Consider the following 15,121-nt stretch of genomic DNA (forward strand, 5'->3'; position numbering starts at 1 on the left):
TTTAATATATGAAAATAGGTACAAAAATTCTGAATACCTTTTTCGGAAATGTACGTATTTTTGAAGAAAAAAAATCAAACCAGATCGGTAATTTTTACTGGATTGGCAACCCTCGGTTGTTGGTTGCTCTCTGTGAAGGAAGAGTGCAAACGCATTAACCGTTAGCGGGTCGCCGCTTAAAGAGCGCAATTTGTCGACTCATTTTATTAGATTTTTTTTTTTTGGTTACATTTGTTTTACCATGTTAATGTCAATTATTATATCTATATTGCTAAACTGTCTGTGCCGCAGTCAAAGTGCCACGATAAACGTCGACTGTCCGACGCTCGACAATGGTGACAGTCTCTCGCAGACGCAGCTGCTGGATCGTTTAACCCACGGCTGCCGCTACGATCGCCTGGAGCGTCCGCTTACCTACACCGAGGTCGGTGCACGTCTTCCCGTGGATGTATACATGCGGGCGTACATATACTTCATGCAAAATCTAGAGGCGCACGATCTACAGTTCAAAATATACGCCCTACTCCAGATGCGCTATCTGGATCCCCGCCTTAATTTTCGAAATGTATCGCCAAAGCGGCTGCAACCAATTTTGGGTGAGCAACAGCTGCGTGATTCCCTCTGGATGCCACATATATTTCTCGCCAATGAGCGTGACTCGAGCATCCTAGGTAAGTGTCCAAATATACTGATCCACACTCTGCCTTATGACACTACTCTTCTCGTATGTAGGCACCTCAGAGAAAGATATACTAACGTCCATATCGCCGGATGGCACTGTCATTGTGGCAACTCGTATTAAGGCCACGCTCTACTGCTGGCTAAATTTGAAGAAATTTCCATTTGATGAACAGCACTGCTCCACGGTATTGGAGAGCTGGATGTACAACACATCGGAGCTGGTGCTGCATTGGGAACAAAAGCGTCCCATTACATACGATCCGGGTTTACACCTAACTGAGTTCCTGCTGAAGCAATCTTGGTCCAACGAGACTGTGATCAATGCCGATCTCAGCGATTTGCGGCATGGAGCCTTCGCTGGCAATTACAGCTCATTGAGCTTTACGGTTCATCTGACGCGTGTGGTGGGCTTCTATCTAATGGACTACTTTCTGCCATCCATGCTGATTGTGGCCATTTCATGGGTGTCTTTCTGGTTGCAAGCTGATCAGGCGCCTCCTCGCATTACTCTTGGCACCAGCACCATGTTAACATTTATCACACTGGCCTCTGCACAGGGTGAGTCGAAATAAAATAATTAACTAGTTTAAACCAGTTAACGCACCTTTATAGAGCTGCAAACCGATTGAAGTTGGCGCCATGCGTTATTAAAATTCGATACTATCGATAGTACCATACAAAAATGGCGCGCAACTTAAATTAAATTTTGACAATTGCTTAAGATGAATTACTAATTGCATAATTAATTTAGTGCAATTTATGTTCAAGTTTAACATACTTGACACCTTGGCTGTCTATTAAAAAATAATTGTTAAAGTTAAATTTAAATATAAAATGAATACATTCGACAAAATTCTAAATGCAAACAAAATTTGAAACCTTGCCTCAAGAAAATACTACAAAAATACCACACCACAATCGATAATACAAAGGTGCTTTCGATAAACAAAGTATATCGATAGCGTCAAAGATGGTTTTGCGTCTCTATATAATTTGTGTTTAGAATCGATTTTACTTAATATTTATCTAAATTCATATATTTGTATCCACAGGAAAGACTTTGCCCAAGGTTAGCTATATTAAGGTGTCGGAGGTTTGGTTTCTTGGCTGCACCATTTTTATATTTGGCAGCATGGTTGAGTTTGCATTTGTGAACAGCATTTGGCGCCGTAAACATAACGTGCCCGTTAAAAAGCTAAACAGCAAGCACATCCTCAAGTCAACACTGTCACCGCATTTGTTGCGTCGTCGCAGTCACACTCGTTCCCGATCATTTTCAGGCAGTGGACGCCAGGCGGATAACACTTCCCTCGGGGGCAGTCTGCCGTTCAACAATTATATGACGGTTAATTTGCCCATTCACACTATTCCGGAAGGTCGAGTGTTGGCCCCAACAACAGTCCCCAGTCGGAGGCCAAGTCTTCACATGTTGAGCAGCACCAATCGTAAACTTGATGTCACTTTTGTGGAAAGTGCCTTGGGCGCTTCAAATAATCCCACTCCCGCTCCTGCTCCCGCTGCTTCATCCGCTGTGCCCAACAATGTTCCCAACAACGTAGAACCGTCTGATTTTAATGTCAACATTAATAACAACATCGGAGAGGAGTTCAGTCACGAAGAAGAAATAGCTAATACTGGCTGGACAACACTTACACCACAGGAGATTGCCATTTGGATTGATAGACGAGCGCGTTTTATATTCCCAATATCATTTTTGGTCTTCAATGTGTTTTTTTGGACATTTGTCTATTTTATTTAAGTCGCAATTTTGTTTTTCACAGTCGTTTTAACGTTTTAAATACTTGTTAGTTATTGTTAGGTAAATTATGTATGTATGTATTTCTATGTATAATTAAATGTGTTTAACGATGCCACTAGCGTTTTAAATTCAAATAGCGCGCCTAGGTTGTTGCGCACTACAATTCAGTGTTGGATACAATTTTCTGTGTTTTTATACATTCTGCAAATAGAGACAGCACTTGCTTCGTGAACGTTAGCTTCGTTCCTGTGTTAGAGCAGCGCGACTATAGTGCTGTGCTACTTCTTTTTTTTTCAGCATATACCCGTACACACACACACCCAAACAATAACATCGGGGGCCCCAAAAACGCTCGTTTGCTTGCGACCGACAACGACTGACCAAAAACTTCGTCGTGAATGGTAAATGAAAAAAGAAAAAAAAAAGTAAAGTGCACTTTTTACCCTCCGCAAAAAAAAAAAAAACAAAAAAAGTGCAAAGAAATTAAACAACAAAAACAAGAGTAGCAAGTGCAAGTGGCAAACATAAACAACGGCAACAGCAGCAGCAAGAACAACAACTAAACAAACGCAGATCAGCGTACTGTGTGAATATGTGTGTGTTACAGTGTTGTTATTGCATTGGTTAAAAAAAGAACACAAGGCAATTAAAGCTTTTGGATGCGTGTAAATTTGAACCGGTAAAATTAGCCGATCCCTTGTGCCTTGTGCCCCTGCTGCATGTGCAACAGTAAACAACAGTAGCATAGAAGAAAGAGCAGCAGAAGCATAAGCAACAACAATACTGCAAGACGCTACGAGCACGTTGTCCTGCCCCTGCCGCCAATCTGGTGCAGAGTCATGGACACCATTTGTAGGCTGTGTTTTCAGACAGCAACGGTAAGTCCAATAAAACATTAATCACAAGTAAAGATAAATATATACATACATATGTACATATATATTTTATAAGTACAGCAGGCGGGCGGACGCAACAAGCTGAAAATGTCTAAATGTCGTATATTTTGATATTCCTATTGATTTTTGTTGTCTCTTGTTGCGGGGGAAAAGCACAACAATTGAATTTGTGCGCGGATTTTGACTGCTGCTGCTTCTGCTGCATCGCCGTCTTCAATTGGGTGGAGGTTGAAAAGCGCGCGCACATCACATCGACCCCAAACGCAAAAGTTTGGATCGCGCACACGCACATACACCTAATATATGTACATGCATACAAATGTACATAGCTATGTATGTATGTATGTATGTGCAAACATAAACATCGTGTATGTATTTATTTATATGTATGTATGTATATGGTGTTTTTGTTGCCCCCCAACTATTGCTGCCGTTTATTTTTAGCCAACTCAGCCAAAGTTGCTCAAGTCGCCAACTTGAAAATATATAAAAAAAAAAAATAAAAACAAAATATATTTTTACATTCGGTTTGTGTGTTGCTTTTCATTTTGACTCCTTTTCAACAAGAGTACAATACGAAATAATATGAAATAAAACATGACAAAAATTCCGGCAAAGGCCGCAGAGGTGTGGGTAGAAAGGGGTAGAATTCGCCGGGTTTAGAGAGTCGAATCTTAATTCGAGATTAAAGTGACTGACAATACAAGTATTTTTAAATTACAAATCGTTATAAGTTAAATAGTAAAAATTACATGGTAATTCTCTTCTTTGATATTCATCAGTTTTGATAAATCATTATCATTTGATCATAATTTTTTTATCAAATAAAATTGTTATGTTTATTCCTTGAGTTTAATTTTTCTACAAAGTTAATGATTATTTGTGTAATTTTGACTTTAGATAAATATTTTAAGCTCAAAAAGTTTTTTTTTTTTAAATTAAGAAGAAAAACGTAAAAAATCGGAAATCGGATTATTTTGGTACAAAAATAAAGATTTTTGGTGAATCATTTTTTTCTAGGTGTATTTTTTATTTAAAAAATAAGGAATCATTATTAACTGTCCCTGATAGTTGTAGAGCAACAATTGTTAGTGTAAGCGAAGTTTTGTCTATTCTTATTTAACCCCTGCACAACGACGCCACTGTGTCACTGTCCACAGCAAAGCAAAACAAAAACGAAAGAATAACAACGCTGTAGAGAAAAAAAAACATGAAATGAAAACAACAAACCAACGCTGTAGTTGTAGTTGTTGTTGTTATTGTTTGGTGCTGGCATTGCGGGCCTCACACACATACGTGTGTGTGTGTATGTGTGTGCGTGTATGTACGGATAAGTGTAAGAGCTCCTTGGTTATTATTATTAGGTGCAGTGGTGGAGGGAGAGGGAGCAGGAGCGTGGAGTATGCCCCGATATAAATATATGACTTTTTCCCATAGATTATTTTTACCAGCACACTTTCTTTCCAATTGGAGTCCCATTACTGATGAGCTTACTTCTGTTCTGATCTTTGCTTTTCAGTTATTCCAAGTGCCCGGCTATAGCATACCCACGTGCGTACGTTGCTCGGAGCAGTTGACAAGCAACTCGAACTTCCATCAGACGGTGCGAGTACAGGATGGTGCTTCTTCTGCCGCTTCTGTGGCGGCAGTTGCAGTAGCCGCTGCCGCTGCTGCCTCTTCAGCGGTCGGTGAAGGCGACTCGGTGGCAGCACAGCTGACCAACGGCAGCGCTGTGGCCGCTGTACTGCAATTGCAACAACAACAACAACAACAGCAGCAGCAACAGCAACAACAACAACAACAATTGCAATCATCAAGTTCTTCCGAGAATCTACAATCGCAGGACGATTCTGAAGATGTAAGTAAGCTGCAGAGTGAGAGTGAGAGTGAGTGAAAGAGAGAGCGAGCTTGCACTAATAGAATTTTACAGCGGCAACAGTGTTGGCTAACGACAGCAAACTTACACACACACATATATATATATATATATATATATGTATATACAAACGGACTTGGTGCAGCTCCTGGCGCTGCACTTGTCCGTAACAGCCTTATTTATTTATTGTTGTTGTTTTTTTTTCTATATACATAACTGCAGATTACACTGGCAATAATACATACATATGTATGCATGTGTATATTCATACGAATGTATGTATGTGCTAATGTACATTCATAGTTCGTTTCCTTTTTCTTTAGCTTGCTTCTTTACGCTTTGCTTGTGCCTTTCTTTTTCACACCGCTGCACTGAGAATATTGGCAACAGCAGCAATAACAACAACATAAATACCCTACACCACTTCTTTTAAGCGTTTGGAAACTTAGTTAAAACGTAGCTAGTGCATAGAGCGCAATATCTAGCAAGCATTTTATATGCAATATTATAAGACCATACAGTTTTTGTATGTAATTATTAATGAATATGTATATTAGATAATAAATCGGTTGTCATCTTGAATAACTTTTGGAAAATATAAGCATCTATACGCGGCCATAAGATTGCAGGGTATTAACGTGTCGTCTTCGTAGATGCTTGTTGCCCATTTTCATTTTTTTTTTCCTTTATTTTTATTTTGTTTTGTTTTTTTTTTTTTTTCATTAATATCTGCGCTGTTTGCTTGCCTTTTTCTTGCTTTGCTTTTCACGACGGCAGCAGCAGAAATAACAACAACGGCAGAGGCAACTGCGACGCTGACGTCGACTGCACGACGTCTTGTGCGCTGTGTAAAGAGAAAAAAATTCATTTTCAGTTGACGCTTTTATGTGGGTGTGCGTGGCACGCAAAAAAAAAATAGCGATACACAATTTTATAAAAAAAAACCAAAAAGCATTTCCAATAAACAAATATTGAAAATTTGCAAAGAATTTGCGCACAGTATAATTTAAATTTGCAATCATTTTGACCGCCAGCTTGTTGAGCGTAAGTTGATAGTGCGTATGCGTATGCGTGTGTGTGTGTGTGTGTGTGTGCGTGTGATACTAGCAATTAGTAAAGCTTCAAAGCTCCCCAAATGCAACACTAACTGTCTCGCTCCCACTCCCGCTCCCGCTCTCTCATTGAACGCAGGTGGATCTGATATTCAACGAGGAGGGCTCCTGCCCGCTGTGCAACAAGACCTTCTCGCGCAAATCCTCGCTCATGACGCACATACGCAATCACTCAGCAGAGCGCAAGTTTGTTTGCAGCTACTGCCACAAAGGTATGTTATACTACTCTGGCTGCTCTGGGTATAAAGAATATAGAATACAGACTAAAGAATAAAGAACGGGGGCGTAGTCTTCTCTAGCCAATGCTACATATGTATATAACATACAGTACACATTCGATATGATGAACTAGCAGATTTCCCATTGTCAAAATATTTGCATACTATGTTACAAAAATAATAACGAAATTTTGATCCCCAATACCTAATAACTGATTACTACTTTTTAAATTCAGCAAAAAGTTTGTAACGATCACAAATTTTAAATTTTGGTATCGGTACCTGATACTTCGATGTGTTCTACAAATCTTTTAAATGTCAATTCAATTTAATTTATTGAATTAAAACAAATAATTTTTTTAATTGGATTTCTGTCTTCTTAAAATGTTTGAAAAAATTAAATTTGTGATATTTAGATAACACCGACAAAAGCAGTTCTCATTTCGTGGAACACACCTGACTGACTTACTTTACAAACATTTAAGAAATGAATTAGGCGATTTTAATAAAAAGTTATCATGTAGTCAGGTTAGTCAGCAGATAATGATTAATGATATCAGGGAATCAAACCGAAACGATTATTGATTTAAGTTTCGATTATGTTTAAAATTATACAAAACGTATACAATATGTTCTTTGATTATTTAAGAACTATAACTAATTATTTTTTCTCGACTACTGCCGGAACATCGTATTCCCTGTTCCCTATTGCAGGATTTACGCAAGCAGCGAATTTGCGCAATCACGAGCGCATACACACAAATGATCGGCCGTATCAGTGCGTTGATTGTGGAAAGACTTTTACCCAAATCACAAATCTAAACAATCATCGACGTCTTCATACTGGCGAACGTCCCTTTGTATGCAATGAACCGGAGTGTGGTCGAAGTTTTGCACAGGTGAGTGTGTCAAGCGAACCAGTTGAGCTAAGAAGATGAGATGTAATTAAACATTATTTATTTGACAGGTGACCAATTTGAACAATCACATGAAGTCCCACCACAAGGTGCAACAATACTGCTGTAATGTGTGTAGCAAGAAATTCACCCAGGTCACCTCACTCAATCAACATCTGCAGGCACACGCAGGTGTCACTGGATATTATTGTCCACGCTGCCCGGAGAAGAACTTTAAGCTACAGTCACAGCTGCACACGCACATGAAGACTCATGGACTGGCCTTTCCCTACGAGTGCAGCAAATGCGATGAGAAGTTTCTGCAGCAATCGCATCTCGATCAGCATCTCAAGATGCATGACGAATTCAAATTCAAGTGCGATATTTGCCCCAGTAGCTTTAATCAGGAGTCTTTGCTCAAGAAGCATGTACAACGCCATGTTGAGGGTCGCTACTTGAACTGTCCGGTGGCCAATTGTGCCGAATCGTTTGCAGTTCGACAGCATCTATCGAAACATTTGCTCACCAACCATTCACATCACGAGCTGCCGCCACCGAAGCGCTCCAAAAAGACCATCACATTACAGTCGCCACAGCAGCCGCTCGCCATGATTGGACAGCCGCTCTCGTTGCAGCATACGACGGGGCAGCGTAAGTAGAAACGAGATCTATATCGACCTTTATATAGGGTCTATCAACAAGTTTAAATTATGTTTATATTTTTTTAAATTTTAATACAAAGATAATGCATTGAGATTGGTAATGAAACGCTATATTTGTCCACACCGGCTTTTCTTACCTACTGTTATTCCTTTTCTGAAAATTTTCATCAGATTTTCCCCATAATATGGCCTATATTTTGTGAATGTTTTTAAGCACTTGAATCTCTACTGGAGAGTTTGCTTATATAATATTTTTTTCGTAGCCCTAACGCAAAATGTCTTATGATGTTATATCACATGATCTCTGTTGAAAAGTAAAAAGATCCATTTCGAGAAATGGAGTGAAGTGAATTTTCATTATTTCAATGCATTTCTAAAAACCGCGTAGGTTTTACCTTGACTATCCATTTTTTTAAAACCTTATGTTGATATACCCTTTATAAAGAGTCCTTATAAAAGACGAATTAATTTATGTACTTACTTTTGCAGGTGGCAGACCGCCCAAAAACAAGAAGGCCTCATTGGCAGCCACGGCCATTAAGATTGAGATCAATGAGCCATTGCACAGTCAGCATATTATCAGCAGTGCCAGCGGTCTCTCCATACAGCAGCAGATCAATCAGCATATGCAACAGCAGGCACAACAACAACAGCAGCAGCAGCAGCAACAACAACAACTCCATCTGTCCATGGGACAGACGGTCAAGGCGCGTTTCATACCCACAAAATAGAAATTAGAAAGAGAGAACGAAGATAGAAAGCGAGTTAGAGCGAAAGAGCGAATGGGCGAATGAGAGAGTGAATGAGAGCGAGAGCGGACATCTATAACGCTCAGTTATGTCTTCGATCGGTCTGTCGTAGCGCTTTCATAATCCACAAAAATCATCTTTAGCAATAGTTACAAGTTTTGAACAAAACATCACATATCTTTTGAGCACTTACATAGACATACATACATCGATAACAATATGCAATATACGATAGCTAATAGCTAATTACTAATAACTAATACAGTGGTTGCTCGCAAACTAGAATTTTTGCTAATTCAAATTTTTCAGAAATTAGAATAGCCATAAATTTGAATTTCTGAAAGAAACGAAACGGTTGTTTGTTTTCCTCTGTTTTGTTTTCTATCTACAGAATATGATTAAAATTCACCTATGCCAGTTTGGTTATTTAACAATATAATAATTTGAAAGTATTTAAAAAAAAAAATAAGAAAACAATAATGCGCTATGAGATTATAATCTGTTGAAAATTTGAATTGCACATGAAACAAAGTCTTAAGTACCAAGTAAGCACTGTAATAGATAACTGATATTTGAATATGATAGTAAGGAACGGAGTGGGTAGCCCGCATTGTCGCATCGGCTGAAGAAGTTAAGGCTGCTGGTTCGGTTTCTTGACGTCGCGATCTGCCCGCTGTCGCTTAACCAAATCATAAATAAACCAAAAAAAAAAGAAAAGAGAAAACACCAACAATAAAGAGAGCAGTACCAGACGAAAGGAGACTTAACGAAAATGTAACGTTAAGCAACAACAACAATTGTAACTTAAATCGAATTAAAATGTAATAAGTGTAAAGTAACAAGCAAGGAAAAACCATAAGCATAAACAAATTATACAATACAAGTAATTATACAATTAAATCCATTTTATTTGGTATCTATTTTAAGCAATTAGTTTAAGTGTTTTTATTTTTTTTTTTTTTTAAATAAAACTTAAAGAGAGTAAAAGAAAATGTTGTGCCGACCTTAATAATCATTGCCAGCGATGGTCAAAGGAGATATCAGGAAAACACAGGAGGAGGAACAACGTAAACGCGAGAATGAGCGAATAAGGCTTTCTTAAAAATCTAAAAGTTGATCCATTCTAGAAGAAATCCAAAGGAGTGTGCAGGAGAAAGGAAGTAGACGGGAAAAGCTGCAAGGAATTTTAAAGTAACGCCAGGAATAAGCACTCGCATGCGAATTTGGCGAATCGGATGACCCTGAGGTAGAGATAATCAAGCTTTTGAAATTTTATGATTCGAACCGGTATGACTTCGGTTCATTAAAAAGAATTTGGAATAAAAATGTTATAAATATGTTAGTCTGTATTTTTTTTATTTTAAAACAGGAAATCTGTTTTATGAAATCAATAAAAAAAATCCAATTTACTTTAAAAACGATGATAAGACCATAACATGAGTAGATTTATTAATTAATCGGTCCGATATTAACCTAACGGTTAATATATCGGTTGTATAACTACAAGAATCGATTCGAATTTCGTTTAGAATTATTTCTGTTACAGGCTACGGTTCCGGTTTTATTAGTAAGAAAATAACCTATAGCGTTTAGATTTCATACAATGAAAGTGTCCACGCCAGGTTTTTATTTTAACAATGAGCTTAGAAAAATAGTTTTCAAAGGAGCTTTAGTCAGTTAGTATTTTGTCAAAATTTAAGCTATATCAAAATCAATTTTTAATCTAATTCAGAAATACCCCTGTTATAAATTTTATGGAATTTCAGTTTTGACGTCACAGGCACATGATTGACAGGGCTACACAAAAAACACCAGGGCTGCTAAGCATCGTGCTATATGTATTTACAAACAGGCTTTCAAAATTTAAATAATACAATACGGCTAGTAAATTTTTGATGAAAAATAAATGTAAATAAAAATTGCTGTAAGAGAGAAAGTAACAAGTAACGAATAAAAAATTTCTTTAATTTGCGTTTAACAGATATTTTTTGCAATCAAATTATTGCGATTATTTAGGTGTAGCTGGTATGTATATTCTTTTAGACACATTAACATTCGACCACTATATCTAGTTTAAGGCATCGCAAAAGTAGAGCACAAGAGCGATGAGATTAAAATTACTTTTAAATATAATAACACATACATAAATTAATTTTATAGTCATATTGTTGAGGACATTGATAATGTAAAGCAATGATAGCGAGTTTTGATTAAAATAGATCCAAGCTGGATAAGCGCACATCGAACTCTGCCTTGTGTTCGTTCTTAAGATAACGACGCATGCCTTGCAACAAATAACGCAACTGCGGCGCGCCCAATACATTCAGCAGGAGACTCATTAAGGTTTCGAAAGCATCGTCTCCACCTGTCTTATAGTCTACCAGAGCTTTACCAAAGCTACGGAATTGATCGCTGTTGATGACGCTGCGAACCTGTTGGCAAATGAACATAGGATTCATATCATACACTTATGGATCTCAATGCGTTATACAAGTACAAACCTCTCGCAAAAAATCCGTACGATTTTCGGGTGCATCTTTTAGCTGGGACTGTTGTGAGGATTCCGCAGAATTCTTCAGATTACTTTGGCACTGACTACTCGTAGGGATTGGTTCGCTCTTTACAGTAACCTCAGCGTTGACGAGTTTATAGCGTTTTTTACTGGTCGCTTGCGTGGCCAACGATTCGCTGGTTGTAGGTGAGCTGCGTTCACGTTTGTGGATCCTCACCAGACCGCTGTCCGCGCAGTTGAAGTCAATGCTCTGACGGCCACAAAATAACATTATAAGAATTGGAATGAGTTCGGTTTTAAATTAAAATCACTTACAGTAACATTCGAGTTTAGGCGACTCATGAAATCCATCGCATTGGGTGTTGGTTGACTTTGTTGCTCTCGACCCGCAGCATTAATATAATCTGCGGGTGTCCACGTCTTTATGGAATTGGCCATCTCAACTTTTCTGTAATGGCAAAAAAAAAAAGAGAAAATTGGTAACTGTCGTACATTAGCTATTAAAGATCTGTTTACTTACATTGCTAGTTCGGAGGCCTGTTGAAATTTGGAGGTTCCCATGGTGCCTGGCTCTCGTTTGATTTGGCTGACGGGCGCCAGCGTGGGCTGATCCTCCTTATGGACGCTCTGCAGCAACGGTTCAACAACACGTTCATCGGGCTTGACCATCTACATGGATGAATTGAATGAATTGGAACTGACATGACTTTAACTGTATACTATAGAAATAGAAATGTAATTCGACGGACCGTTTCCCCAGCATTCTTAAAGAACTGATGCAGCTCACGGACAATGGGACCAAAGGGTGAGCTCTGTGGACGAGCGCCTAAATGTCCGCGTATCCATTTCGACAGCTGTTGCACCTGCGAGGCATCCTGAAAGCGGGAATCACAGAGAAGAATGGCACCATAATCGTTGCGATGCCGGATCACACGACCTATGGCTTGATTGACGGCACGCGTTGCGTCCAGATTATACCACTCCTGGCCGCTCAACAATTGATTCTCCTTGGTGCGATTACTTTCTAGATAGCGACGCTTTAGTATCACCTTGGGATCCTTAAGCGGTGGAAAGGGCAAGCCAGTTATGATGACGGCGCGTCCATTGCGATCAGCAAAATCCAAACCCTCGGACACTTTACCCCGACAGACAGCCATAAAGCAGGCGCCCTTTGAATCACGTATGGCCTGATAGAACTCCTCCATTGTGCTGGTGAACTGATCCTTGCCACGCGGCTCCAAGAAAATTGGTTTCCGACACGATATGTCCGCCCACAGACCGCTGGCCTGCCACGCGTCCACACACTGATTCATCATGGGATACGAGGGGAAAAAGACCAACAAACCGTCTGGCACAATCCGCGATACGTTGAGAATTGTTTGGCCTAAGGATCTGATGTATTTGGGATTATCGCTGAGGGAATTCAAAAACAGTGAAGCGTAAGTATAGAGATCAATGTAATTATTATTATTATTATTATTATTCAGAAGTAAGCATAGTTTACAAAACTTAAACTAACTTATGTGGCTTATCACTGAATCCACCAATGCTTCAAATGAAAAATAAAAAACTTGCTCAGATTTGACGAAATGTTAAATTTACTGAATTAAATTAAATTCTTTTTTTTTGTAAAATAATATAATATAATTAATAATTTTGTTGAAGTTAGATATCAATTTGTGACAGTAGATTTTTGTGATTTCGAAAATATTTTCGAAAAAAAAAACGTCGGTCGCTTGTGTTTGTTTTTATGTTTTCTTCCTTAGATAGAACCTTCTGCATATTTTTATACAAAAATTTGAATTTTAATTATCATGTAAATCATTGTGGGCTCTCTTTATCTTTCTTATCGTAACCACTAGTTTTTAAGGATGTTAATATGACTATTACTTACCGATTTTTATAGTTGGAGATAAGCTGCTCGCGATCGGGCCCCGTGCCAATGATCTTGACATACACCTGGGACTGATTGACAATATGTGGATTCTCAAGATAGTGAGCTACCGGAATGGCCAGCTCGGCAATGAGGGGCTTTAGCGGTGCCAATGTGCCGCTGGTTAGAATCACACTACGCACATGTGTATTGAGGAGCTGTTCCATGCCAAAGCCGGGATTGAAGCACCAAAAGTTCACGACCTTTGCTGCCTTTGTGGTTGTAGTTGTATTGTTGCCCTTGCCCAGCCATCCAGTATTCGATTTACTATTTTGTGTTTGCTTCGTCTGCTTGCTTTCCTCGATCTCCACATGGACCTTAAAACTAAGATGCACCTTGGCCATCACATCCTCCTTGTTGGCAAAGACAATACTGAGTAAATCGGATAGCAGCATAAAGCTGCCGCCCTTGCGCATCATAGAATTCTGGGAGGCGACCATCAGATACTGCACCAGCTTGTCCAGCAAGGCAACGATAGTGGCGCAGTTACCATAAGTAAACTGTAGTTAAAAAAGGAATAAGCAGATGAATTTTGATTTGAGCAATTTGATTTGGTTTTTGATTTACGGGTAACACACATTTGCCTGGCCCAGTATCTCATAAATATAGGAAGCTGGATATGTGGCTCCCTCGGCTTTGTTTTGCACAACAATGCCATCGATAGCCTTTTCCAGTTCCAGAAGCATCTCCTTAAGCAGCGTAAGATCGTCCAATGTGAAATCCTTTGGCTCATCGCCTCCCGTGTCCACTGATTCACCGCTGGTGAAGATCTTCATAATGTGGGTTACATCCTCAATGGCCATGGCCACATCAGAGGAGCGTATCTGAACCGAAGCAGATTCCTCACAGATCTTCTCGATGTTGTGCGCCTCATCCAGTATGACAATTGTATTATTCAGCTCAATTTTATTGGCTTTACGCGCCTTTGGATCCAGCAGGTAGTTGTACGGCATAAATGTGATATCCGCATCTTTGACCAGCTCCTTGGAGGCATAGTATGGGCACATCTTAAGACGCTGCCCCACCTTGATCAGATCCTCAATGTCCATAATGCTGGGTCCACGAAAATCCGGGTGTTCCTTTTTCGACTCAACACGCTGTTGGAATGTGCACGTCTTAGCATGCACCTTCAGCTTGCACATATTCGTCTTGTTGGAATTACCCTGCTCCCGCATCACATCCGGATGGATGCACAACTGATCCCTTGAGCCGAGGACAACAGATCGCATATTGGCATAGGCAGTTCGCTTCAGTTCGCGCATTGCCTGACTCAGCTGGGAGTGGGTTCGCGAAGCATATATCACCTTTGGCACACCCCAGTTGTTGGCCTTGTTGATGGCAGCGGCGACTTCATTGCTCAATACAGACGTCGCATTCGCTGGTTTCTGTTGCTCCAGTTGCATTTTCTGCATGTTCAGCTCCACCTCAGATTGGCGTGTGCGTAACCAGGCAAGCGAGGAACAGAGCAGGCTTAATGTTTTGCCGGTACCCGTGGGTGACTCGAGAACACCATTTGTACCATCACGCAAACATATAATCACCTTCTCCATGTAGGCACGCTGCACTTCGTATGGCTCGAAGGGGAAATGCACCGGAATACCGGCTATTATATTCTCCGGCATGATACTTCGATGTTTTAAGTATTCAATATACTCAATAAATATTGTTGATCCGCAAAGGACGACAGTCGTTGTGTCTGTCTTGTGTTATCTACCAGGTTCGCGCGCCAAAACAAAAGTAACATGTGTGGCCGGCAAATGGCCCTGGCTGTTTGCGATAACGATATACGGGAGTGTCGCTTGCGATATTCGAGCTGAATTAAAATAA

General features: G+C 39.6%; 3 protein-coding genes across 4 annotated transcripts; 2 read left to right on the plus strand and 1 right to left on the minus strand.

The window, feature by feature from the left end:
* The first annotated feature begins 184 nt into the window (after positions 1-184).
* Positions 185-2,552, plus strand: LOC117785077 (glycine receptor subunit alpha-4). The gene is made up of 3 exons (XM_034622967.1): positions 185-671; positions 733-1,239; positions 1,734-2,552. Exons 1-3 carry the CDS (start codon positions 242-244, stop codon positions 2,438-2,440), a joined length of 1,644 nt encoding a protein of 547 aa, XP_034478858.1. The 5' UTR covers positions 185-241; the 3' UTR covers positions 2,441-2,552.
* A 135-nt stretch (positions 2,553-2,687) lies between these two features.
* LOC117792302 (zinc finger protein 239) lies at positions 2,688-9,561 on the plus strand. 2 transcript variants are annotated; one of them, XM_034632378.1, is made up of 6 exons: positions 2,688-3,318; positions 4,856-5,194; positions 6,404-6,536; positions 7,257-7,441; positions 7,510-8,089; positions 8,590-9,561. In XM_034632378.1, exons 1-6 carry the CDS (start codon positions 3,280-3,282, stop codon positions 8,829-8,831), a joined length of 1,518 nt encoding a protein of 505 aa, XP_034488269.1. In that variant the 5' UTR covers positions 2,688-3,279; the 3' UTR covers positions 8,832-9,561. The 2 variants fall into 2 exon arrangements, with proteins under 2 accessions (XP_034488269.1, XP_034488276.1); XM_034632385.1 differs by lacking the exons at positions 2,688-3,318; positions 4,856-5,194 and adding an exon at positions 5,948-6,256.
* A 1,235-nt stretch (positions 9,562-10,796) lies between these two features.
* On the minus strand, positions 10,797-15,023 carry LOC117793743 (regulator of telomere elongation helicase 1 homolog). Its single transcript, XM_034634128.1, has 7 exons — positions 13,873-15,023; positions 13,256-13,794; positions 12,111-12,774; positions 11,882-12,030; positions 11,677-11,809; positions 11,351-11,611; positions 10,797-11,281 (listed from the first exon to the last, which is right to left on the minus strand). Exons 1-7 carry the CDS (start codon positions 14,914-14,916, stop codon positions 11,060-11,062), a joined length of 3,012 nt encoding a protein of 1,003 aa, XP_034490019.1. The 5' UTR covers positions 14,917-15,023; the 3' UTR covers positions 10,797-11,059.
* Positions 15,024-15,121: the final 98 nt, after the last annotated feature.

Source organism: Drosophila innubila, chromosome X, assembly GCF_004354385.1.
Source record: "Drosophila innubila isolate TH190305 chromosome X, UK_Dinn_1.0, whole genome shotgun sequence".
In the NCBI taxonomy this organism is placed as follows: domain Eukaryota; kingdom Metazoa; phylum Arthropoda; class Insecta; order Diptera; family Drosophilidae; genus Drosophila; species Drosophila innubila.